This window comes from Scatophagus argus, chromosome 22, assembly GCF_020382885.2.
Source record: "Scatophagus argus isolate fScaArg1 chromosome 22, fScaArg1.pri, whole genome shotgun sequence".
Classification (NCBI taxonomy): domain Eukaryota; kingdom Metazoa; phylum Chordata; class Actinopteri; family Scatophagidae; genus Scatophagus; species Scatophagus argus.
The window spans coordinates 3,976,591-4,001,512 of NC_058514.1; the positions used below are offsets into that span (position 1 = coordinate 3,976,591).

At 44.0% G+C, this 24,922-nt stretch overlaps 1 protein-coding gene across 6 annotated transcripts in view; it reads left to right on the plus strand.

The window, feature by feature from the left end:
- The window catches only part of ppp1r12a (protein phosphatase 1, regulatory subunit 12A), a 45,544-nt gene extending 23,844 nt beyond the window's left edge, over positions 1 to 21,700 (plus strand). The window contains exons 4-27 of one of the 6 annotated variants that reach the window (XM_046378709.1): positions 2,079 to 2,238; positions 2,876 to 3,020; positions 3,109 to 3,183; positions 3,394 to 3,479; positions 3,660 to 3,817; positions 4,171 to 4,292; positions 6,393 to 6,617; positions 6,858 to 6,949; positions 7,197 to 7,310; positions 8,064 to 8,216; positions 8,931 to 9,098; positions 9,357 to 9,533; positions 10,827 to 10,917; positions 11,157 to 11,336; positions 11,468 to 11,642; positions 12,520 to 12,641; positions 12,799 to 12,864; positions 14,258 to 14,274; positions 14,377 to 14,494; positions 15,150 to 15,254; positions 15,333 to 15,380; positions 15,580 to 15,613; positions 16,418 to 16,468; positions 19,746 to 21,700. In XM_046378709.1, coding sequence (XP_046234665.1) covers positions 2,079 to 2,238; positions 2,876 to 3,020; positions 3,109 to 3,183; positions 3,394 to 3,479; positions 3,660 to 3,817; positions 4,171 to 4,292; positions 6,393 to 6,617; positions 6,858 to 6,949; positions 7,197 to 7,310; positions 8,064 to 8,216; positions 8,931 to 9,098; positions 9,357 to 9,533; positions 10,827 to 10,917; positions 11,157 to 11,336; positions 11,468 to 11,642; positions 12,520 to 12,641; positions 12,799 to 12,864; positions 14,258 to 14,274; positions 14,377 to 14,494; positions 15,150 to 15,254; positions 15,333 to 15,380; positions 15,580 to 15,613; positions 16,418 to 16,449 — 2,663 coding nt within the window. In that variant the 3' untranslated portion in view covers positions 16,450 to 16,468; positions 19,746 to 21,700. Of the gene's footprint in view, positions 1 to 2,078; positions 2,239 to 2,875; positions 3,021 to 3,108; positions 3,184 to 3,393; positions 3,480 to 3,659; positions 3,818 to 4,170; positions 4,293 to 6,392; positions 6,618 to 6,857; positions 6,950 to 7,196; positions 7,311 to 8,063; positions 8,217 to 8,930; positions 9,099 to 9,356; positions 9,534 to 10,826; positions 10,918 to 11,156; positions 11,337 to 11,467; positions 11,643 to 12,519; positions 12,642 to 12,798; positions 12,865 to 14,257; positions 14,275 to 14,376; positions 14,495 to 15,149; positions 15,255 to 15,332; positions 15,381 to 15,579; positions 15,614 to 16,417; positions 16,469 to 17,683; positions 19,672 to 19,745 lie in introns of those variants that run through there. The other 5 variants (XM_046378707.1, XM_046378708.1, XM_046378711.1 and 2 more) reach the window with 5 other exon arrangements.
- The last annotated feature ends 3,222 nt before the right edge of the window (positions 21,701 to 24,922 follow it).

Sequence of the window (24,922 nt, forward strand, 5' to 3'; positions counted from 1 at the left end):
CAACCTCTAGATCGTCTCCTTGTGCTGATTGGGTCAGGTGACTGGACAGCCTCCTTCTTTGCCGCCTCCATCAGCCGCCTCACGAGGGCTGCTGTCTGTCCTTGTAATGGACTGAAGGTGGACAGTATCAGAAATGTCTCTGACTTGCAGTCTCTACCTGCTAATGAGAGGACAGGCAAGTAATTTGGATCAGGCTGACAGTAGCGTACTCTCATCTCGCTTTCTTTTCCTCTTGCACTTATGGACCCTTCTGCTTGCTTCAGGGTAGATTGCTTTAGATATTTCAGTTTGGCTTTACCAGACATACCATAGGTATATTGTCAGTGAGGTTAGGGGGAAGTCAAGTCCTTTTTTGGTCTATTGGATTTTCTCTTCATCTTCTCGATGTTAGGAAGATGTCCTGTTCTCTTGTAAAAAGTCAACTTTGAACTGCTGCCAGTTTTTCCACTCGACTCTTGTTCTGTAGTCCTACTTAGAGGCCATTAGGCTCCCTGCTTTTTATAGACGCAGTGTAGGCTACTTCCCAAGAGACCACGGGATGTTGCCCTACCCAGTCAGCTCCCATTGCCTACCTTAACTGAACAGCCCTAAGGAGATTTAGGTTAATTTTCCTCTGTGGAGCATGTGGACTTCATTTTCATGCACCTGTCTAGTTGCTGTGGTTTTAAATGACAGCTCAGGTTTGAACTGTGACATCTCTTCAGTTGTTTCACCTTCAGCTACACAACTCGCATATCTGGCCCTTGTTTAATGAGCTTAATTGACGGACTACACAGCAGTGCATTATTGCATGTTAAGATAACATGATTGCATGTTTAAAATGAATTTCTTTCTAACACTGTGCAATTTTGTTGTACTTGTAATCATATCATTCATTCATTTTGATGAGCTTTAATAAGTTACTGCTTATCACTGAACAGTGAGACAGAGGTCCTGTCCTTGTCCCAAAGTCTCTTGGTTTGATGAAACTGAAAAATGAAACTTGAAATGCACTAAAACAGAAACTCAGACACTGACTCATCCTCTTCCCGTTTGGTTTCACTTTTTCAGACCTAAGTTCACTTACACTCTGAATGAGCAGTTCCAAACAAGCCATAATATTACTGTTACAGAGTTGCACATGTTGTAAAGTGGAAGGATTTTTTTCTGACATTTAAGGCGTGGAAACCAATTTTCAAAAATGTGAAAGGAAAAAAACCTTATAGCAGATTTGCCAGTGAATTTGTTTGGGAATCTTTTGTCCTCTTCTTGCTTAACAGACCTCCCTGTGCTCCTCTGCAGCTGCGAAGGGCCAAATGTCTGTCAGACCTGCAGGCACACATGTCCTTTTTCATTGGGTTTTCACTGGGCCGATCTTAAAGCTTTCTGTGGTGTCAGGAAGTGAGTGATGATGTATCCTTGAGAGCAGAACAAAAACGTAGAAGATCGGCTCAAGTTTTGTCTTGGGTCTTTGTTTATGTAATCCAACACATTCGGTGCTCAGCTGACCAGTACATTTCAGACCATCTCGTGTTCCACCAAGGTGTCAGCAACACACTGCAGGCCTGTTTTCACTGCTGCACCGCATGCAGCTTATAGCTAAGACATATTGACCCACTTAAACTGACTGAGGTCTGTGTGTTTGCAGCCACTGTGTCACTGTCAGATTGACAGAAAATTGGCACAAAACCGTGTGCTAAGAAAACAAATGCTTTACAACACCCTCTAGTGTTAAGAAAAGTTGCCAAAATCATGTGATGTCTGTTTTTCCAATGGATAGCATTAATACAGCTATGGGGGTGCGTATGTTGAAGCTGTGATTACTGTTGCGGTATTTGAATTTGCAAAGATGGGTCTCATGGCTTTGTTTTGAAATATTTTCTCTTCTAGCCACTATAATCTGTAGCCATTGATAAATGTAATAAATCTCAAACATTCGCATACTTCTCTCTAGATGTAAGATGAGCAAGACTCGTGATAGTGTGTCTTTCTCGTTCTTCCGATCTTTGGGTTCAACGTTCCGCTGGCAGCTTGTTCCTAAGTAGCAGGTAATCCTGCAGTGCCGCTCTGACCGTGTCACTCGCTCTGTCACTTACCAGGGGTGGACATCGAGGCAGCCCGCAAAGAGGAGGAGCGGATCATGCTGAGGGACGCACGGCAGTGGCTCAACAGCGGCCAGATCCAAGATGTCCGGCATGCCAAATCCGGAGGGACGTCGCTCCATGTAGCTGCTGCGAAGGGATACGTCGAGGTTTTAAAGTAAGCAGTGGTCTTGATTTCAGAGGCAGTAGGCCGTGTGTTAACTGAAAGTCTCTCCATGTTGGGACAAAAATGTAATGACCAACTCATTTCATGCTATTACATAAATTCTTCCCCTTATATGAATACTTGTTATAGTCACAACAGCAGTGAAGCCTAGCATTGTGTCATTTTCTTTGCTAATGCCAAACATATCTTGGTCTCTGCATCTTGTCAATGAGTTGTTCCGACATGGTCTCTGTAGGCTGTTAATAGGGCTATGCGGCTCCAGGATAGAAACTGCAGCCATCTGCCCATCTGCCGTGGGAAAAGAGCCAGCTCACTCCACTGCCATAGATAGCTCTAAGATCTCTGGTGTTTGACATGACTACCACATACAAGACTAATTATTTTCTCTGTCATGGGCTGAAATATTAATGTTTTAAAATTTGCCAACCTCATTTTGCTCTTGCAGGTTGTTTTTTTGGGCGGTGGATTCTGTATGGGTTGCTATGGTGACGCACTTTTAAAAGCCTGGACCCTGGCATTACCTTGAAGATTAGTTAGGGGAATCAAATCCGAGAAAACCGGATTTGCTAATTCTAAGGAAAACTGTTTTTGTTTCTTCTCTCTCACTCCCCACTCCTTCATTGTGCAGGCTTTTAATCCAAGCAGGGTATGATGTAAATATTAAGGACTACGATGGCTGGACTCCTCTACATGCAGCAGCACACTGGGGCAAAGAGGAGGCATGTAGGATACTGGTGGAGAATCTATGTGACATGGACCTCATTAATAAAATGGTGAGTAACTGAAACTGTTGTGAGTCATGTCAGTAAGTGCAGTTATGACCATGTTTTAGATCATTTATATTGTATTTCTTTCCCTCAGGGCCAGACAGCTTTTGATGTAGCAGACGAAGACGTTCTGGGATACTTAGAAGAACTACAAAAGAAACAAAATCTGGTGAGTCAGTGTGGCTGCTAATTGTAGGACTCAAAACAACCTTTTCAGCTGTTTAAATGCTGGAGATTTGAATCTGTTCTGTAAAATTATTGTGAAAGCCTTTGATGGAGTTAAAATGTGCAAGGCTTATTTTTCCAACATAGATTTTATGCCTTGCTATATTTCCACCTGTTAGAACTGCTGATTTTATTTTTTCTCTCTTTGTTCCAGCTGAGCAAGACAGACGTCAAAAAATCTCCTTTGATTGAAACGGCAACCACCGGGGATAACAACCAATCACTGAAACCACTCAAGAGGTAAATAATCATTGGAAAATGTTAAAAAAAAAAAAAAAAAAGTTAGGGCCACCTGCAGCACAGGCATAACTAATTAAATTTTGTTGGTTTGAATGTTTTATTTATTATTATTATTAGTTTTATTATTATTTATTTCACTCTGCTTGTCTGTACTGATGGTGATAAATTTGTGTGTTGCAGCAAAGAAACGCTGCTTCTGGAGCCAGAAAAGAGCGCCCCACGCATCGAGACCTTAGAGCCGGAGAAGGTGGATGAAGAAGAGGAGGGGAAGAAGGACGAATCGAGCTGCTCCAGTGAAGAAGAGGAGGACGAAGATTCAGAGTCAGAGACCGAAGCAGGTACTCTGTGTGTGTGTGTGTGTGTGAGAGAGAGAGACTTATTTTAGACTTCTGTGGTATCAGTAAATCTGAAACCAAAGCTTTTACTGGTTGTCAGTTAAATTACTCGCCAAATTAAAATCAGACACTTTATGTACCACATAAAGTTTATTCAATTTAATATCACATGTAGATTTTAAATTGTGGATGAATGAACAGTGTGTGAATGAGCAAAGCTGTAGCACTACGCCCAAGACAAATTTCTTCTCGGGGACAATAAAGTTTTTTATTATTATTATTTTCTTCGCTGACCGCGTTCCAATTTTGTATTAATCATTGTTCAACTCTCACCCTTTTTTTTCTGATTTGTCCAGACAAGAGCAAGCCTTCAGCGTCGGTGAGCAACAGCACGACGCCCACCTCGACCAGCATCACCGTCTCGCCTCCAACCAGCCCAACGAACCAGGTGACGACCCCCACTTCTCCGACAAAGAAGGTATTTATCGCCCTGCCCTGCACAGACAGCTGCCACAGTACTGGCATTAAAACGAATCGAAACACACAGAATTCACTCAAATCCGCAATCACGGTTGATTGGTTTCAGAAGGACTTGCCATGATGCAATCATGTCACTATTCAGCCCTCAGAATCTCAAAGTAGGATCTGCAACTCTGTTCCATGAAGCCAGTGCAACTTTGTTCTACTGAGACGTGTTGGTGCCTCGTTATATTACCCAAATCAATAAAATTTTGCCATCTATTTAGCTTTCCTCCCCTGTGAACACAAAGCTAATTTCACAGCTGGCTGAAGACACACTGGCTGCTCATAAATGAGTATGCAGTTCACACTCCAGGCCTTCGCAGGTTGTGATTTGGTCTTCCTGTTGCAGTATAGCGAGCACACTAAGCTAACAGATGTCACGGAGGCCATGAGAATGAAAGTTACGACTAATTTTCGGTGGCGTTTAGCAAACATGGCAAGGGTAGGGATGATTGATGGTCTATTCTGGATAATGTTAACAGTTTACTATATAACTGTTAGGATACCAGGAGGCCAGAGCAGTGCACTGTGTAGGTCGTTAAGAATGAAACTAGGGCTTGCATTCTGGTTTTCCCACTTTTGAATCTGCTGCCCTCTGCTGGCAAAATGAGGCCAAGCATTTCACCAAAGAGAATCTGGCACATTTTTCCAAGGGCACGTCTGCTTCCTTTGGTCCACAAAAGGTATTTTCAAGCATTTTGTGTGGCCAGAGTTGAAATGGGATACATTTAGACCTGTAAATCAAATCCCCTAATGAAAGTCCTGACGCTCATTTCATTAAATCTGTGATATTGGACACCACCGACACACTGCGTCATCATTTCCCACTCCTGAATATGGCCTGACTAGGAAGGTACCTTTTACAGTGTTCCATCTCTTTCTGAGTGCGCACCCTTTAGTCGACTTTCTAAATGTTGTTTCCTTTTTTCTGCTTCTTTTCTCGCACTGACCTTCTCGTTCCAGTACTGCTTTGAAGCCCTAGCGCTCACACATCACAATGTCTTCTGTCTTAACAAGAGTGAGCAAAACATTAACAACCTCCAGTTTTGACACTACCAAGTGTTTGTTCGATGTGTCTCTTTTTGCAGCTGAGAACAATAAAGGCAGTCCCTGCTGGTTTGGCATTAAGCATTGTGTGATGTGACTAGGCCTTCAAAAAACAGTCTGTCCTTGCCATAAAGAGTTTTTCTTTGCTGCTGCTTCTGTCTTATTCTGGCTTTTTTTTTCTGTCTCAACCTCTCTGCCCTCCCTCCCTGCCCCCTTATCTCTCTGCATCTTTCTCATCCTGGGCTCTTGTCTTGATTGGCTTTAGTTTGATTGTATTACTCCCCTCATGCCTGTGGCGGAGCCAGGCTGTCCTGCATTGTGGCGTCAAGGCTTGCGCAAAACTGGCATTTCTCTAGTGCCCAAAAAAACTATGGTGAGGCATCGGTGTGCACCAGAGTTCTTCTCTCGTCCTACATGCACCTGTGCACTGACAAAGTACTTAACACACCCTCCCCTAACCTCCCTGGCCCGGTCCAGGTGATGCTGATTGAACCTCCCCATCGCTGACTTTCACTCATCAACCCAACATGATGTTGTTTTCACTTCAGTCAACAAATGCACTGTCCTGACTGTGCTTTCACTGTGTGTCTGTGTATCTTCTGTGTTTTGTTCTGCTTGCTTGTTGTCTTTTGATGGTTTGTTTTAAAAATATATATACTTAAAAACTGTCCACCGAACCCTAAAACCCCAGCAGATTTAATAAATGACAGTTAGACAGTTATAATATTTTGAGAAGAGCCTTTACTCTGAAATAATTTACTCCTGTTGTTGCAGTAGTGGTGGTGGATGTGATTGTACCTCTTAACTGGCATGCCCTTCCTTGAAAATGTCCTCTCATGGTTTCATAAAATTACAGCCCCTGAAGATTAATCCAAACCGGTTTTGGCCGCTGTTTTGACCCGACTGACGTTTCTGTTACTCACCAAGATCACTAAAAACTCATTTAACATCTTTAAACTTTTAAATGGTCAACTTTTACACTAAACTGCTGCCTCTTCTTCCCTTTCAGGCCACTCAGCCTGCTGGAAAGGTCTCAGCTAAAGTGGAGGAGGAAAGGAAGGACGAGTCTCCAGCATCGTGGCGGCTGGGTTTGAGGAAGACGGGCAGCTACGGGGCGCTAGCGGAGATCACAGCCACCAAGGAGGCTCAGAGGGAGAAGGACACGACTGGGGTGATGCGCTCGGCCTCGAGCCCTCGCCTCTCCTCCTCCCTGGACAACAAAGACAAAGAAAAGGTCAACAGTCACATTCTTTTACTTAAATTTAATGAGATCCTTTTACGGAGCTGTCGTTTTCCAGCTGGCTGATGTATGTTTGGATGAATGGATGATTTATACTCAGGCTTGATTCCTTTGTGAGCTGCTGTTGTTGTATGTAAAGTTGAAGATTATTGTCTTCTTATTATTATTGTCTTATTTGGCACGTCTTCCACAACTGGTCACTGACATCAGTCCTATTTGTTCCTGCGTCTACAGGAAAAGGATAAAGGGACCCGGCTCGCCTATGTGGCCCCCACCATCCCCAGAAGGCTGGCCAGTACTTCAGACATTGACGAGAAGGAAAACAGGTGAAGCCCCGGAGCCGAGTGGCTCTGTGCACACGCGTTGGCATGAGCGGCTCCTGCTGCCCACTGCTGTGTGTTGCAGGCAGTGCTCTGCATGGTGTGTGTGGCCCCAAGAAACTGCCTTTGCTTACATTGTTAGGTTGTGCAGCAAAGGATTTGGTAGATTTCAAAATTTTTGTAGGCACATATCTAGTATTTAAGTATTTATTTGTGGAAGCCTGGGGTACTATTGTAGCTTGTGGTTCCTCAGGGACTCCACAGCTCTGATACGCAGTGGCTCATACACCCGGCGACGCTGGGATGACGACCTGAAGAACAGTGAAGGAAGCGCCTCCACCAACCGAACCTCTAGCTACCAGCGCAGGTTAGCTTGTGCAGCGACACAAATTTCTGCCAAACTTCCATCCCTCATCTGGTCATCAGATCTCTGTTCCATCTGATCTGATGCATTTATTCATTGTATGGCTGACTCGCATGGCTTTGGAACTAGAAGCGCTGTGCAGACAGCATTGATACTTGTTTACAAATCATCTGCTGTACATTTCATTTGGATTATGTCGTCAGAGATACGTACATACATGCTTCCATGCACAGCAGCAGCTACTGAGAAAGCCATGCAAATCGGCCCAGATGCCTTTCTCCATCACTGCCACAGAGTCTGTTGCATGACTGTACCTGTCCTGTCAGGTTGATGTGCCACTGAGTTTCCAGTGAATTACTCAGACAGTTTAACAAGCCTATATACACCTGTTTGACCTCCAGGTAAATCAGATTCCCAGGGTTGTTCATGGCACAAAACCAAGGCATGGACCTATGCTGTATGCATGTCATATGGGTGAAATATTTGTAATTCTTTTGAATTATAATGCTAATAACTAAGACTTTAAATGAAATATGATGATTTTGGATGTTTTTTGTTCTACAAGTCAAACAAATAATCCACAAAATCCTTCATTTGTGGTATTTCCAAAGCAGCTAAGCACCCATATGACATGTATGCGCCAATAGTGTGCAAAGCTTTACCAGTCTTATATATGTATGTTTCTTATACTGTATCTGTGTGTGCGCCTCCACCGCTAATATGCCTCTCTCGCCCACCCGCCTGCCAACACGCCAGCACGTCCCATACGCTAGCACTAGGGCGGAGCGGCAGCACGCGGGACGTGCCAGCCAAGTCTTCGTCCACCTCCAGCTTGGACCCTAACACCTGTAATACTAAACCCTGGCAGCCACCCAGCTCCCACTACCAGTCTTACAGCATTTACCGCAGGTACACCAGCCTCACCGGGGCACCACCGTCTCTACACCCACCTGTCCTCTCTGACCGTGTGTCTCTGCGCCGCTGAAGTGCCTACCGTGTGTTTTTATGATCCTCTGGTTACATTTAATGTTCATCTGAGTACTGAAAGGGTATTGTGGTTGTCAGACCCTGACTCTGGGTGAAGCCTCAGTCCAGATTTAAATGTTTTGCAAACCTGCAACAGAGTATTTCTGATTCTGCAAAACTTGAATACTGATGACATGAAGTATTACTGTGACACTGCAGTACTATCAGTGAAAGCTTTATTTTCACTGAACCTGCAGTATTAAATCTGCTGTCCCTTTCTGGAATGACTAAGCGCTTTACAAAACATAACTTTGACTCATTCAGTCTTTTCACAAATTAACACAGCAAAACAACAACAGTTTCCCGCAGGGGTTTTTACTAATTATTTCAAAACTCCATATAGCATCGGGTTGATAAGCATGTTCCCCACTTTTTGTAATCATAGACAAACCAAAGCTGTAATTCCCCGCTCCTTTTATTTCTTTTCCTCCCAATTTCATGTGGACACAATGTTGATATATGATATTTAAAACATCAATACTAATTATCTCAGGGCATCTAATTAAATCATTGGGATCACAGCTGCACTCACGGTCGTCTCCTGCTCCGTCTTTCCGGTGACTCTGCTGTGTTTATGTCCGATGCTTTGTCCTCCAGCGGCTCTTTCGGCAGAAGACACGAGGACTTGAGTTCCTCGACCACCTCCTCCTCCACAACGACGACCACCACCTCCTCATCTGTTACCTCGCCCACAGGCCATCGTGGCTTTCTCTCCGGCCTGGGCTCCTCCTCCACCCGCATTGGCTCCACCAGTCTCACCAGCAGGTACATGAACACAGCTGATACTGTACATGCGCATTACATGACGGGGGGGTTATTCCACCTTTTTGGAAATTTTAAAACATATTCCTGGTCTTTTATCCGTATTGTGAGCTTAAGGCTGAGGTATCAATTTAAGAGGTTGCTATTTTCCTGGACAGTAAAGGCACCGTGTCACGTTTGCAAAATGATTACAAAAGTGGTAGCAGTTGAAATGGAGTCAGGCCAAGTCAGTTTGTTCACAAAATGCTGGTGTGCGAACAGGTACTGGTCAGAGGAGAGTGCAGAGAGGGAAAAGGAGAAGGAGAAGGAGTCTGCTGCAGTCATCCCCACTATAAACACTGGTTCTACTACGACCACCACATCTACCACTACCACCACCGCCATATCTACCACTACGACCACCACCACTGGCACTGTCACTGGCTCTGAAAGACGCAGGTACTAAAAACACACACCTTTTACTAAACTATCTCACGCATGTATGTCTTCATATAGGAATAAATATGGTCATTTCTTGTGTCAGTTATTTTTTTTTACCCCCAAAACACACCCTTCTGTTTAGTTTTGCACAGTAATTGAGTAGTTTCTCTGCCATGAATTAAAACGGTGTAATAACATATTGGCACTGCAGCATTAAGACGGGGCAATGGTTCATCTCCTCTGGATCAGTGTTAAATTGATGGTTTTATGTGCTTGTGCAGACCTGTTATTAGACATGGGATGTTGTTAACGTAGTATTAGCCTTAGACATGATGGAGACAAGCATTTTGTTCGATAAAATACTTTGCAGTTCAGATTTCGTCAATGGCTTTTGTTATGTTGAGTTTAGCAGAGACTACGGCGTATCTTGGTGTTACACTTGTAAAGGTGGAGTGCTTAAAATGTCGTCTTCCTTTGCTTACTGTATTTACTTACCTGTATTTGGTTATGCGTGACATCATCAAGTTCAAACACTATTGGAATATTAGAACACAACAGTCACTGTGAGCAGCTTTCAGATATATTGGCTCTAACATTAAAAACTCCCACCAGTCAAACAGTAATCCGGATGCATTTCCTCTGTTTGAGAACTGGGTGTGTGTGTGTGTGTGTGTGTGTGTGTGTGATCTTCAAGTCTGTACACACAATGTGGAGGGAAAGAGAGAGTTTGTGTGTGTCTGTCTGTGTCATAGAAAGCATGTTTGCACGCGTGTGTTTGAATGGGGTCGAGTGCATGTCTTCCTGTTGCGGTGCTGAAATAAGCCACCTGTCATGGTGGGAGTGGGGCAGGCCTGTTTCAGAGCCTGGACTGCTCCGACGACTTTCCCTTATAAGGAAGGTGTGCAGAAGCTGCACATTTTCCTCAAGGCCAAGGCTCCACGCTGCACTGAATGGGTTCATATTTCTGTGTGGCCAACAGAGGCAGGCTCCACGCTGAGAGAAAGGGCCAGAATAGCTCACTGTTTTATTTCACAAACTGTGTTGCCTGTTGAGCCTGATCTTGTTATAGCAAGAGGTTAAACACAGACATTTTAATTCTTTTTTTTAACTTAGAGCAGTTAAAAAATGGTTGTTAAAAATCATCCAACAAGTCTGCAAACAGTTTGAAGCTTGAAGCCTTTGCAGTATCAGATAATCTGGGTGCAACATCTTTACTTATCAAAGTCCCAAAAACTCCTGAGTCCATTTTCATTGTTATTGTCAGATGATTAACCTTGTGTGTGTGTTTGTTTGTGTCTTTGTGTGCATCAGGTCATATCTGACGCCAGTGCGAGACGAGGAGTCGGAGTCCCAGAGGAAAGCTCGCTCCAGACAGGCTCGACAGTCGAGGAGGTCCACCCAGGTTAGTTAATTTATCATTTTTGACTGCTTGTCCGTCCATCCCACAAAAAAAAAGCACCAGAAAGTATACTGGACTCTTCCATCAAAACAAGACATCAACATGTGGTCACGTGTAGGCGCTTTTACTTTTTTGAAAGTTTTAAATAAATGTTGTTATCCTGTCTGAGGCAGCACTTCATGTTTGTACAAAGAGATGATGGTTTTAGATTCTGGAGATGGTATATTACTCTCTTCTTCCAGGGTGTGACTCTAACTGACCTGCAAGAGGCTGAGAAAACAATCGGCAGGAGTCGTACCACTAAGACCAGGGAGGAGGAGAAGGAGGAGAAAGAGAAGCAGGACAAGGAGAAACAGGAGGAGAAGAAGGAGACGGAGACAAAGGAAGACGATTATCGATCAAAGTATCGCAGCTTTGAGGAGGTAAGCTCTGCTCTGGGCTTTTGTAATAACTTTTCCATGCCAGGTCGAAGTGTCCTCTCCTGTAATCTACCCCATGAATATTTGACAATATTGTCCCTCTTACTTGTCTTCTGTCCCCCAATCCCTACCAGCGCTACCGGCCTTCGTCTTCCTCATCCACCTCCACCATTTCCACAGTCGGCACTGCCTCCACCCCATCGTACTCTAGCACCGCTTTGTCCTCGAGTTCCAGCTCCCTCAACAGGCCTAACAGTCTGACGGGGATCACCTCCTCCTATAGCCGTTCCTCCAGAGATACGGAAAAAGGTCAGTAATTTGTACGTTCGTCTTGTTGATGCACAGCTTCAAACTGGATGTGCTGAAGGTCGTGGCTCTCTGAAAACGGCTCACTGGGTATTTAGAAGATAAACAGTCCCGTGACATAACTGTTTTATTGTGACAATACTGACAATATGGCATTGATTTTAAAGAGTAATCTAGCAGGAATGTGACTCTCCAACGCAGTACTTTGTCAGACTGTGCTGAGGAAATGAAATGAAAATAAAGTGAGAGTAATCTTGAGTTGCAGCTTTCGTTTCCTGTTCCAATCAAGAACATTTGGGCTGTTTGTTTTAGTTTTGAAACTTAAATCCAGTCTGAAATGGGTGTGGATGTATTGCTGCCTGAATTCCACCTGATGCTGGTATCCGTCTCCACAAATCCTCATTCACATGGGCAAACTGCCACACACTGATTAGGGGCATTGAGACAGAAAGGGATTGGGTTGCCTTTTAAATTAAGTCACTCTTCTCTTTAACGAATAAATCCATGAAGCATCCCTGGGAAAATAGAAGGCAGCTTTAGTCTGTTCAGCTGAAGGAAGGAAACACTGACCGCTTTGTTCTCCTGCGACCAAAGCCTTTTTTTTTCCTCTTTTCCTCTTAACTCGAGCCAAGTCGAGTTGTTGTCCCGATTGTGCCTTCTGAAGAAGTCAGATCATTGCCTTGTTTATCCTGAACATTTTTCACTTGGAGCTCTTGTTAGGATTGCTGCATGGGCATACTGCACAGTGGTGATGACAAAAGAGGGTCAGATTGTGTCAAAAGCAGATAATTTAGAGATGTACAAAGGAAGCAGACATCAGAATTACAGTTTCGGCATGGTGATATGTAGTTAACCTTTTGTCGTTCTTCTTGCTGGCCAGAAACGGACAAAAGGGAGGAGGAGAAGGAGGGAGAGGACAAGTCTCAGCCCCGCTCCATACGGGATCGCAGGCGGCCCCGCGAGAAGAGACGCTCAACCGGGGTCTCCTTCTGGACCCAAGATGTAAGAGACTCTCAGAGATCACTTCTTTCACCGAACAAAAGGATTCACAGCACTTGTCATAAATGTTCCTCTTTGATCATTTGGTTTAAGAAAGCCTCGGGTCATGTGTAACCCTCCTGCTTTTTCATTTTTTTTAAATTTTTTTTTTACCTTCCAGGGTGATGAAAATGACCCCGACCAGCAGTCAGACTCAGAGGAGGGCAGCACTAAGGGAGACCCACAGGTAACTCAACACACACACCTGATGCAGAAAGCAGAAAAAGGTTGACTTTTAAGCAGGAGCCCTCCAGCCAAAACCAAGCTCCTCATGTGGGCCGACCTCCATTTCAGTCTGCATTTATTTTCTATTCTGTCCCTTCCCCATCGCTCATCTCTTGAAGTCAAGGCCAAGCGAGTCCAGTTGTCTTTGATATTCGCTGCTCTGCCCTGTGCAGCCATGATTTCCTGCCCTCCCACTCATCTTTCCTTTTAACCCTCTGCAGCCTTTGATTTTTTTTATTGCCCCCTACCTGTTTCCATCTTCTGGTAATTGTCTGGTTGCTGGTGTGACCTTGCAAACCTAAAGTAGTCTCAGCCATAGATCAGTGGGTTTTAAAAACATGCAGACATACAAAGGAAGTCTGGGTCGTTGGGGTCAAAGCACGCACATGAAGAATGAGACAGTGGGCAGTTTTGAATTTTGTAGGTGAGAGATGAAAATGAAATCTAAATGAAGGAGCCCTGGTTTCCAATTAATGCATTCAACAGGAAGGCAGTGTTGTGAAAATATTGCTGGTTGGATGAACTTCCTGATTGAATGTGAGTGTCGTTTGCAGAGCAGACAGTAATCATTAACTTGAGTACAATCAGCAGGGAGAGATGAGGGAAACGAGTGCAGTGTCCAGCCATCGCTTGCAGTGGGACAGCATGAAGGGTGGAGCACCAACAGAGCACTAAATAGGAAACAAGCAATTACCTCTGCATGGAGATGGAAAAGCATACAGGAAAAGCTTTCGTGTCTCTTCCTTTCCAGCCTTGGGCACTCAATTAAAAGCAACAAAATTAAAAAATAATGTTTGAGTAATGTATGTTTGCTAGAGAATGTTTTCTGGCTGTAATTTCGCCTGCGTAATGCGTCTCCAGTGGTGCATTGAACGGTGCCACTGCTGGCTCGCCTGCTGTATGTTTTTGTACGTTTTCCTTGAGGGCCTCAGGACTCCTTGACTCAGAATGTATTGTTGTCTGACCGCCCGCCCTCTGTCCGCCTCAGGAAGCGGACTGCAATTTTAAAATAGCTGGAAGCCCGACCCTCCAACCTGACCCCCCCCCCCATCTGATGTCTGGCCCCGTTTGCGGGGCCTCCGCCGTGGCACTGCACACACATACTGCAGGCCTGTTAGACGCAGTGGGCCTCGAGGCACTGGCTGGCACGGCAGCTGTTTAGAAATAGTGTGTGTGTGGGGGGGCCTCATTGCAGAGAAGCAAAGTAAGGTCAGGTGCTGATATGTACAGAGGAATAATCTGGAGTCTGAGGGTGGAGGTTTTAGTTTAAAATGAACAACATGTCACGATTCAGCGCTTCAGCTTCTTTTTATTCCTGTACTTAAACATTCACTTTTATTTTTGCTTTCTTTCAGAGCGACAGATTGTCCAGGTACGTTTTATCCCCTTTATAGTACACTGCTCTTTGTTGGTTATTATCTTTATATGTTACCTGCAGTTAGACTTTAAGTGGGCGCCTGTTGTTGCCTCGTAGGAACGAGATCACTTCATCCTCAGATCGCAATGACACTCTGTCGAGTCGCGGCTACGGCGAGAGTCGGAGGACATACTCAAGCCGACTGGACAGAGACGACACCACTGACTATAAGAAGGTATGTGCACTGTGTCGCTTTGGAGGGATTGAATCCAAACCATTTTCTTGTGAAATCTGTCTGTAAAGATTGATTTTGTCCCACAGTTTTGAAGTCAATAAACACCTGTTCAAGGTCATGGGATAAACGTTTGCCACGCTGCTGCTTCGGCTCATTTAGCAGCGGACTTTAAAAGATCCTGGGTTTTATTCCCACGACAGGCAGAATGATGCAGTTGGTACACAGAAAACTGATTTTGAACTCCATTTTATATAAAAGAAACCATTGACCATATGATGCCAAGAAAAAGTTCCGACCCGTAACAAGATTTGTTTCGTTTAGATGTCACTGATCAGTCATGAGTTAAGTTAAGTTACAAATCTTACTTACAAAGTCTAATTTGTGATGATCCTATAATGCGACTTCACAATCCCAGAAAGGCCCAGGGAAAACAGAAGAAAGTACCGGTTGATGGGAAAAAGTCTCAAGACTATTGGAGCCGAGCTGAGAGAAGTTTCCCCATCGTGAAATGTGGACTATATGTTACACTTTTGGTTTTAACCAGTTGTCATTGAAAAATTGCCATATTTAAACCAACAGGGTGTGTTTTTCAAAAGCCTCGGTGGCTTGGATGTTCCACTTGTTGACTGTCGGATGTGTTTGTCCCTCCGTTCAGCTCTACGAGCAGATCTTAGCTGAGAACGAGAAGTTGAAGGCCCAGTTACGTGACACGGACTTGGAGCTGGCAGACTTGAAGCTACAACTAGAGAAGGCCACACAGGTACACTGAGCTCACTCTGCTTCAGACGATCAGCGACGATGAGACGAGTCCGCTCACTTTTTGTTTCTCTCGTTGCAGAGGCAGGAGCGCTATGCCGACCGATCACAGCTTGAGATGGAGAAAAGGGTAATGACAGAACTAGTTTAATAACCCAGCTCTGTCTCAGTTTTTTTAGTAACATGAACTTAACTGAAATGATATATAACTTCTGTCTTTCTCAAGTTTAACTGAATCTAGAACTCAGAAGTCCTACTGTCAGTTATTTTGATCAATCCGACCTGCTTTAAACATGTTGGTAACGCCACCGATGGGTTTATGTCTGAAGGTAACAAGCAGGCCCCAATATCATCTGGGTGGTGGTATGATCTTAACCTGAGTTTTTGTATGAGTCTACTCTCTGCTGCTGGCTGTCGTGTCACACATGCCCTTGTAGCCGGGGGTCAACAGGGACTTCCTCCGCCTCCTCGCCACCCCAGAACACTGCAACCTTCTCTCTCACGTGTTTTTGAACCTCAGAGGCAGCGTGTGGTCACCTTTTCAAGACTGCTTTTGTTTTGTTTTGTTTTTTTTGTGTTGTGTTATCTCAATTTGTGCAGGAAGTAGCACAGTTACTGTTAAATCTCTGCTGAAGGAATCTGTGCATGTGTGTGTGTGTTTTTTCATGGTTTGTCTCACATGTAATCATGCTGGCGTCTTCAGCTGCAGCTCTAAGCTGAAATCCTAACCCCAGGATATGCAAAAAAATCTTTCTTTAGCCACTTTTAAAGCCATCCTCGATGTTCCATTTGTCTTCACAGCATTTAAAATACTAGAATGTCCTGTTTTTGTTGTTCATCAAAAGACATTCTGACCCCCCTCCCCTCCTGTCCATGAGTCATGTTATTAACGTACCATCCAGCACAACCTCTAAACATCTACATCCATCCTCCTCGACTCGTTCCTGCCTTTAAATCATCTATAAATCACCGATTCTCTAAGTCTGAATTGGCTGTTGCTTGCAGACGCCTCACAAAGACATGCGTGTGTTCAAGTGTGTGTGCTATCGCTACACGCTCACCATCCTCCACACCTTATTTCATGCAGTGTGCGGAGCCTGCACTCGAGTGTGTTTTCTCTGTGAAATGTGCGCATCGCGACTTAATCCACTTTCCTCCGGCCCACAGGAAAGAAGAGCTCTAGAAAGGAAGATATCTGAGATGGAGGAGGAACTTAAGGTACCGCCACACACAGTCTCAAACACACACACACACACACACTCTCACAGAGCCAAGTTCTCTGTTCAAGTGCAGCGGGGTTTAGAAGATTTCCATTCATGGAGTGAGGATCACAGATAGTGTGTAGGTGGTACTTCTGACTTCCAGCACAGTCTCAGCTGTCACCTCGAGCTCTGAGTGTCCCCCTTTACGTTAGATTAGACAAGACAAGACATTGTGTTTCTGCTACTTGGGGCTAATCTTCATGGTTTTGCACGTTTATGAGTTCTGATAAGAAGGAATTTATGGGATCTGAGAACACGTTGACGTCGCTACGGTGAAGTCCAGCAGATCGCATTTACATCTTGGGCTGCAATATTATTAAAATTATGTCATATGACACTTAAAAAATGAAACATTGATAGCATGCTAATAGTACACATATGATAATCCAGATCTTGTGGATCTTTTGTTTATTATTCATCTTGCTGCCCTTTCGCTATTCATTAAGTGTCCTTTTGCACAGTTACAGACTCTCTCCACCTGCCTGAACTTGTATTTTCAGTGTTATCAATTTGTCAAAAAAATAAAGAGAGACCAAACAGAACACACAGCGTAATTTCCAGAAATAACCCATTCAGCCCAGTCTGATAGCTCACCTCTGTCCCCATGTTAGCCTGCTGGTGGACTGGTGTGCATCTCTTATTCTGTTCAGGTCAGCTGTTCTAATCCATGCTGACATTAAGTCTAAGACGTCCAATTTAAACGATCCTTTTCTTGAGAATTTAGGATGAGAGAGAAGAAAATCAATTACATTCTAGTAAGCAGTTGTTGTTCTCATGGCTGTGATAACAGAATGTGTTTATTTTTAGGTCGTAGACAGCTGGCTGATCTTATCAGTGTCACTTTTCCGTTCTGTCTACAAGCATCACGCTGAAGCGGAAAGCTCTTAATCATTCCTTCGATTTCCAGAGTCTGTCCCCATTTTCTAACAATCTTCCTTTTCTGTTTTCCCTTTTTTCCTCCTCTCGGCCCCTCTTCTCTGTTAATTTACGCTGTCCTGTCTTTCATTAATCCTTTTCTCTCTTCATTTGTTTCTTGAAACGCACTCCTCCTTTTCCTCTTCTGCCATTCTTTCCCTCTCTCCCTCCCCTTGCCTCCCTCCCTCCCTCTCTCTCTCTGTCTCTCTCTCTCTGTTCTCCTGTGTTGTGGTTGTTGTTTTCCCCCCCCCTGCAGAACCTCCCCCAGGTAAAGCAGGTTCAGGCCCTGCGGCAGGTTAAAGAGCGGCTGCAGGCCGAGAACCGGGCCCTGTCCCGCGTGTTGGCAAAGCTCTCGCAGTCCGCCTGCAGCCAGCTGCCCACCGTGGACCTCTAAGCCACGTCCGTCTGTCCACCGCCATCTCCTCCTCCTGTTTCTCCTCCTCTTCCTCCTCTTCTTCTTGTTCTTCCTCACCTTCCCCCTTCCCAACCCCATTCTTCTTCTCATGCTCCATTCGTGCTCTGCCCGCACCCATAGACAGGCAGGTGCCCAGCCGCCCAACCAGCACTGGTTTTGTAAACTTCCCTTTCCGTCCCCCCTCTGCCTCCCCAGGGCTTTTGGTTTTCAGATTGGGGAGGGTGTCTTTAGTTTTGGTTTTTACACCAGGACGCTCTCCTTTTACAGTACACAACCGGAAGGTGATTCTCACACCTTTAAGCTTATGAAAACATCTTGAATATGTCAAACTAACGTAGCAAATGCTCAGGGTAAGTATCACTGAAGGTCACGTCTAAATTTACGTAATTTTTAACAAAACACATCAAGTACTGCAAAGGGAAAGTGTCCACTTTGTAGTTTTTAGTTGTGATGCCTCCTTCAGAGGGAGCTCAGTTGTTCAGTTTGGTTTGTTCTGGCTTCTTTGCATGAAGTGGCTTCTTTTTTTTTGGCATCAACTTTTTTCAGCCCAAATCTTCAGAGTGAACCTTTTCCTCCCCAGATTTTTAATTTGACTCATGACTTCAATGGGTGTTAAAGTCAGCTGCATGCACCAATGGGTGTATTTAGATGCAGGTTTAGCATTGTGCCTGATTAGATTCAAGTATTTAAAAAGAAAAATAAACTGATCAAATGATCAGACTAGCTGATTGTCATCTGCGATCAGTACGTAAAAGTTTGTCTCAAACAGCACTGAAATCTTCAGCTTCTGTTTCGTGTTTTTACAGAAGAGTCAGCGACTTAGTGCTGCCCAAATAAGTGAATTGTCAGCAGCAAATCATGCTTTTATTGTTAATTTAAGTATTGTATGCCATACTATAGAAGCCTGTTCAAAAAGTCGTCCCAAGAGACAATGTTGTCTCGGCCGTCTTCCTATCAGGCATTAAGACACATTACCTTACGCATTATGGAACCCGCCAGGTGTCAGGAGACGGAAAAACATGCATCCAGCTCTTTAACTGTTTGCTCTCAAATAAGTAAAAGCCAGGCATTGCAGGTAAAAACTGGTCAATTTCCAATCATGCTGAGATATTAGCATGCTAATCTATGCTAATGCCACTGTATGTTTAAGAGTGATCTCAGTGTGGTTTACCAGGGTGCGTCTGAAGTATCTCTCAGTCCAAACACAAAAGAAGACTCATAAGTTTAATTCATCCATGGCTTGAAACAACATCCATGTTTGTAGGCTCTTCGGTACCAAAACACAGCTGCTAGCTTATCGCTAACACCCTGAGATGCCTCAACAGCCTGTAAGTCCTGCTGTTATTTTAGCTTATTGGTACAAAAAAAACAAGATGAGTCCCTTATGCCGCCTGTAGGATACCACACGATGATTATTTTAAATTTTATGAGCGTTTGGATCAAATAAAGAAGAAGTAAAAGGCGACATTTTTCCTTCCCGTCTGCCGCTGTGTGTTTTTGCGGCTGCCGGTGAGCAGCCGTTCAGATTCTGCATGGCTTTCTCAGGCCTGTTGTGTGCTCGCTTTTACTTCTCTCTCTCTCTCCTGACTGAAAACAAGGATGCGATGTTTTTTTTTCCCACACCCACAGTAAATTAAAAAAAGAAAAAGAGGAGAAAACAAAACATGAGCGATGCTGTGTGACTCCAAGATTGCTTACACAGGCTGCAATTAACAATCTGTGAAACTGGCCTGACTGGTTGAACAGCAGCGTGTGTGTCGAGACTTGTCTAACCCTTCTCTCTCTCTCTCTCTCTCTCTCTCTCTCTCTCTCTCTCTCTCTCTCTCTCTCTCTCGCTCTCGCTCTCTCTCTCTGTCTGTCTGTCCTTCTGTCCCTTCCCTCTTTCCCTTTTCTCCCCTTTCAGATGCTCCCAGACTTGAAAGCAGACAACCAGAGACTAAAGGACGAGAACGGAGCACTCATTCGAGTCATTAGCAAGCTTTCCAAGTAGAACAGACCCCCCCGTCCCCGTCCCCGTCTCATCCCGTCCCGTCCTGTCCTCTGCACCCCTCTAGTCCCCCATGGCAGTGACTAATGGAATTGCACATTTAGATATTAATTGCAACAGACATCAGAGACAAGACTCCTTTTTTTTTCTTTTTTCTTTTTCTCCCTCCACCCAATTCCTTTTTATCTCCCTTTGGCTGCTCCTCCTCCACCGCCACCGCTGCCGCAGCATCCATCCATCCATCCATCCACCACCACCACCACCTCCTCCTCGACTGTAATCCACCCGACGTGTGTGGCTGCTGTCCCGTTAGAACCGGCGAGTTTACGTGGCGCGAAAGGAAAAAGGGTTTGTGTGATCAGCATGTTGAAAGCGTTGTGGGCGGGGAAGCCTGAAAACTATTTAACCAGTAAGCCTTAGTTGTACATAAAGAGGGGAAAAAAAAGAAAACACACTTGCATCGATCTCTTCTCTCTCTCCTCTCTGTCTTGGCTATCACTGAAGAGCAGATATTATCCCACACCTGATTTTATGTGTGCCACATGTCATTGTTGTTTTTGATTCCCCTCCCTGTGTTGTGTGCTGTGTGGTCCCCCTCAAAGTGCCACTTCAGCCCTGAATCGGCTCCTCGTTTCTCCTTCTATTGTGTTTTTGTTTTCTTTTATCCACACACACACAGACACACACACACACGCCCCAACCTCTCCCATTTATAATTTTTTTTTTTTTTTTTTTTTTTTTGTACCTCTGTGTGTCTTCCTCCAAGAGGGAAAAAATGTTTTGAATTCTCGCTTTAGCGAAACGAGGCGGACCTGGTGGAGTTTAAGCTTTCACTGTATGTGCAATATGCATTTTTTCTTCCTTTCTTTCCTTTTTTTTAATGCTTTAATGATGAGTCCATCACAATTTAGGAGTTTTTTCCTCCCCCCCACCCCCCCACTCTTCCACCGCTTTCATCGCTCACCTTTTCCTCCTCCTCTTTTTTTTTTTTTTTGTTTTTGTTTTAAGTTTGTAATGTAGTCCGTTTATATTCTGTGTATTTTCTCACTTTGTTTTAGCAGGTACTGAGTGATGCTGTATATACCTGTATGTATTTGTTTGAGACCAGCACATGGCATGCGTTTATGGTTCCCGTCTGTTACTATTAAAAGTATACAAAATTCCAGAGGACAAAAAAAGTGTGTTTTAATTATTATTTTTTTTCTTTTTCTTTTATAGTCTAAAGACATTGGATACAGTACAATAGAGCCTCTCTCTTTCACGCCGGACGGTTGGCAGTGTTCAGTGCTTTTTGTTTTCTTTCTTTCTGAGATTTAAAAAAAAAACAAAAAAACAATAATCGCTTCACTACATTTCACTTTCATTGTATTCAGTATCTTGGAAGAGTGCTGTTAATTTTGTTTCCAATTTCTTTTTCTTTTTTTTTTTAAAGCTGTAGTATTATAGCCAAGGTGTTGTCACTAAAAAGAGAAAAAAAAACACAAAAAAAGAGAATATCTTAGGTATCGCTAACCCAATCCTTTTTACGATGTCTACATGCACTGTCGATGCCATGTGAGGAGTCTTGATGTCAGGTTAAAGCAATTCGCCACCATCGAATATTTCATGCATCTGAAAACATTTTATGCATTTCAGTGGCCTTTTAAGGATATTTTAGTAAAAGAAGTTTAAAAAAAAAAAGAAAGTCACTGCAGATGGACTGATGGCCATCTACTCTGGTTTAGACTTTTTGTTCTTTTTCTTTATTATTATTATTATATTTTTTTTCCGTCATCTTGTAAAATAGGTGTGTGGCTTAATACATGCAAGCTGTGCTGTGACTACCAACCACTGAAGAGTTCATTAAAAATAAACTTGTACATTGTAAAGTTCCCACGTCTGATTATTTTCATCTTTTCTTAGCTTTTTAAATGTTTATTTCATGGTTTAAATAAATGGTCATCTTAAAGGGTTAGTTCACCCAGTTTTGGGTTCCACGTAGCCTGTTTTTAGAATACAGTCTTTTATTCAGTATTTTGTCACCACGTTCCTGTTTAATCTTCATTTTGTGACATATTTTTCTAGCATCCGTCTCGCAAATTTTTGCTAAGTCATTGCTGTTGCTGCCAGGACTGTTGAAAAGAGAGTTTGAATGGGGCTTTTTTTATTTTTTGGTTGGATAAATGTTAAATAAAATAAATAAAAAGCGTGGGGTGGTGAACAAAACAATGTGTGCAGTTCTCACAGCAGCACCTTCCTGTCTCTCTGGATATCAAAGCTCCAGTGTCAGGGAAACTTATTCTGAAAACACTCTGAAATCAAATTATTTTGAACGTGACTTTTTGACATTTCAGCACCACAAACAAACATTTCATGAACCTCCTTCGTACTTGGGGTGGAGGCAGATAACTCAAGAAGCAGAGCACATGAAATTAAAACTACCTGCATGGCTCAACAAAATGAGGGGTGAAAGGGGATAATTTTTTTTTAAGATTTGGGTGAACTGCCCCTTTACAGGTGTTACATGCTTGTGACAGTCATCTATGCCTATGAAAAAGCCTGCTCCATCTCTGAGAGAGCAGGTTTGATTGTTGCTACGCTCTGTCCTGCCAGTAGATGGCGCACAGCTTTGCCGACTGGCTTCACATTGTTGCACTACAGTGGAGGCATCCACAACCTGAGAAAGTGTCTCTCCGCATGAGGTTGGCAGCATGTCGACTTTTCTCCCTTTAAGTCCTGTCCTCCCGGAGCCTGAAAAGCCTCCAGATGCGTTCACGCTCCTCACTCTTCTCCCACATGGCAGCTGCTTTCAGACAGACAAAGAGGTGGATGAAAGGTGCACACAGCGAGCACAAAGTGAGAGCTCGTGTCAGAGTAAAATGGATTCCTCGTGATGTGATTTGTGTGACTGTGACTGTGGAACCGGCTTTACTGAGAGCTCTAATTTTTGCATGTATTGCCGGTAATATCTCACTGGGTGGATTTGCTCCGTGAGCCTGCGATGAGGCGCCGCGGCCTTCAGGTTAAGCCTTCGGGGCTAAGCGGCAGTATCTGCAGTAATTGCCCACAGTCATGCAAAAGCGTCTCAGGCTTTTCTGTTTTCCATTGCCTCAGCACGTGGGTTAAGACGTCTGGTTTGCGTTTGAACTTCCTCGCTCTGAACGTCTTCATCAGGACCTCAGCAGCAGGAAAAAGAACAAAACAAAGATCTTTCTGACAGATTCCCGCCCTCAAAAAGTCACCGCATGAAATGCTGCTAACAAACGCTTTGAGTCATCAGGCTTTTACTTTCAGGCGTCAGAAAAGGCCACACGTGTGCTTTCAGCTCGGATTTGTTGACCTACAAAATTTTGTGGCTAAATTTAATAACTTGCAGGATGTTTTTGATAGATAGATAGATTATTGATTGGGAGGGAAATTCAAGCATCCAGTAGCACATGACAGCAGTGTAGGTTAGTCAAAAAGTAAGCAAACAAGGCCTAGTTGTTAGTAGGAGAGATTTAGATAATACAACTCTACTAATCATAAATAGATTAAACATACACTAAGACATTAAGTATAGTAAAAAGTGCAAAGAAAGCAGACTGACTGTGTGTATTAAAACAAGAGACTAAAAACTACAGTGCAAACAGACACAAACAGATTACTACCCAACACACGAGTTATAAAGTGCACTTAAATGTGCAAAACATATAAGATAAGCTGCATAATGGAATAAATGTCCTCAGAGTTTACGCCAGCTGTGACTCAGGCACTGTGGCTGTCGCTGGGATCGTGACCCCTGAACACCTAGAGATGTGCTGTGGGGTCTAACGGGGCGGACAAACCAGGTCCTGAGTCTGTTTGTGGATGCAGCTTTAAAGCACCTTGTGCATAAGACGATGTGTGAATGTTCTACAGACGCACGCCATGTTCAGCACCTGAGTTTGGGTTGTTAGCATGCTAATATGTGTTAGCACCGACTTGAGACGCGGCACAAAAACGTCAGCTTCACGGTGGCACCAGGGGAAAACTCAGGTGATCACCAGAGTCAGTAGGATTCATCCTCTGGGGATCCTGAACGCTGTGGTGACAGTTTTCTATATTCAACTTGTCATAACTGAAGGCCTGCATTCGGTGGAAAATCGCCACAATCATCATCACGTCGTCTGCCGCGACAGAAGCATTTCTGACGACACTACACGGCCAAAAGTATGTGGACACATCTCTCTACATGCGACCAGATTTTAATGGTTTTGTTTGGTGATTTCCAACACCTTCGGGATGAACTCGAACCCTCTGACTTCATCGGTCAACATGAGCCACCACCTCAGTAAAGCTCTCGCAGCTCAGTGGTCACAAATCCATGCAGCCCGGCTCCAAAATCTAAGAACATTTGTAGTGAATTAGAATAAAACCTATATATAACACACACTGGTATTACTACTAGTATGCGACCAGTAATAAATCTCACGAGCAGGAGCTTTGGAGACCTAAAAATAATTCTCCTGATTGCTGGCTGCTGGTCTGTTTGATTCCTGACAGCAGCTCCACCGTGAGACGATGTGCTGTGCTTTTCCAGGCTGGAAATCATCCATAAAGAAGGAATTAGATCTTGGCAACCGCTGTCACACACACACACACACACACACACAGATAAAGAGAGAGACTCCCTCACACTCATCCTCTCTAGTCGTTTTATTTCCACCAGAGCCTAATCTCTCTCTCCTCTCCATCATAAAGTGTAGCCAGCCAAACAAACCTCCACCCCAACTGCAGTTTTAACCACCACCACCCAACACACACTCAACACACACTCAACACACACTCTGGACTTAGACACAGTGGATGAGCTAAAACCCCTCAGCGGCGAGCGCAAACAGCCGCGGGGGTTTCTCTCTCCGATGACAAACAATGACAAATGGAGGCGTCCTGTTGAAGTGACAGCTCGAGTCTGTGGCTGAAACAAAGACAAACACACTCGGTTAGAAAAGAGCGATTCAGAGTGGATTGGTGGGGGTAAATCCAGAACAGAGGAGACAGAGACGTCTCTTACTCTTTGGCTTTGGTGTCGCCTCGGTATCCTGCGCTGTAACGCACCAGGAGGTCACGCGAGGGAAGGACGGGCAAGGACG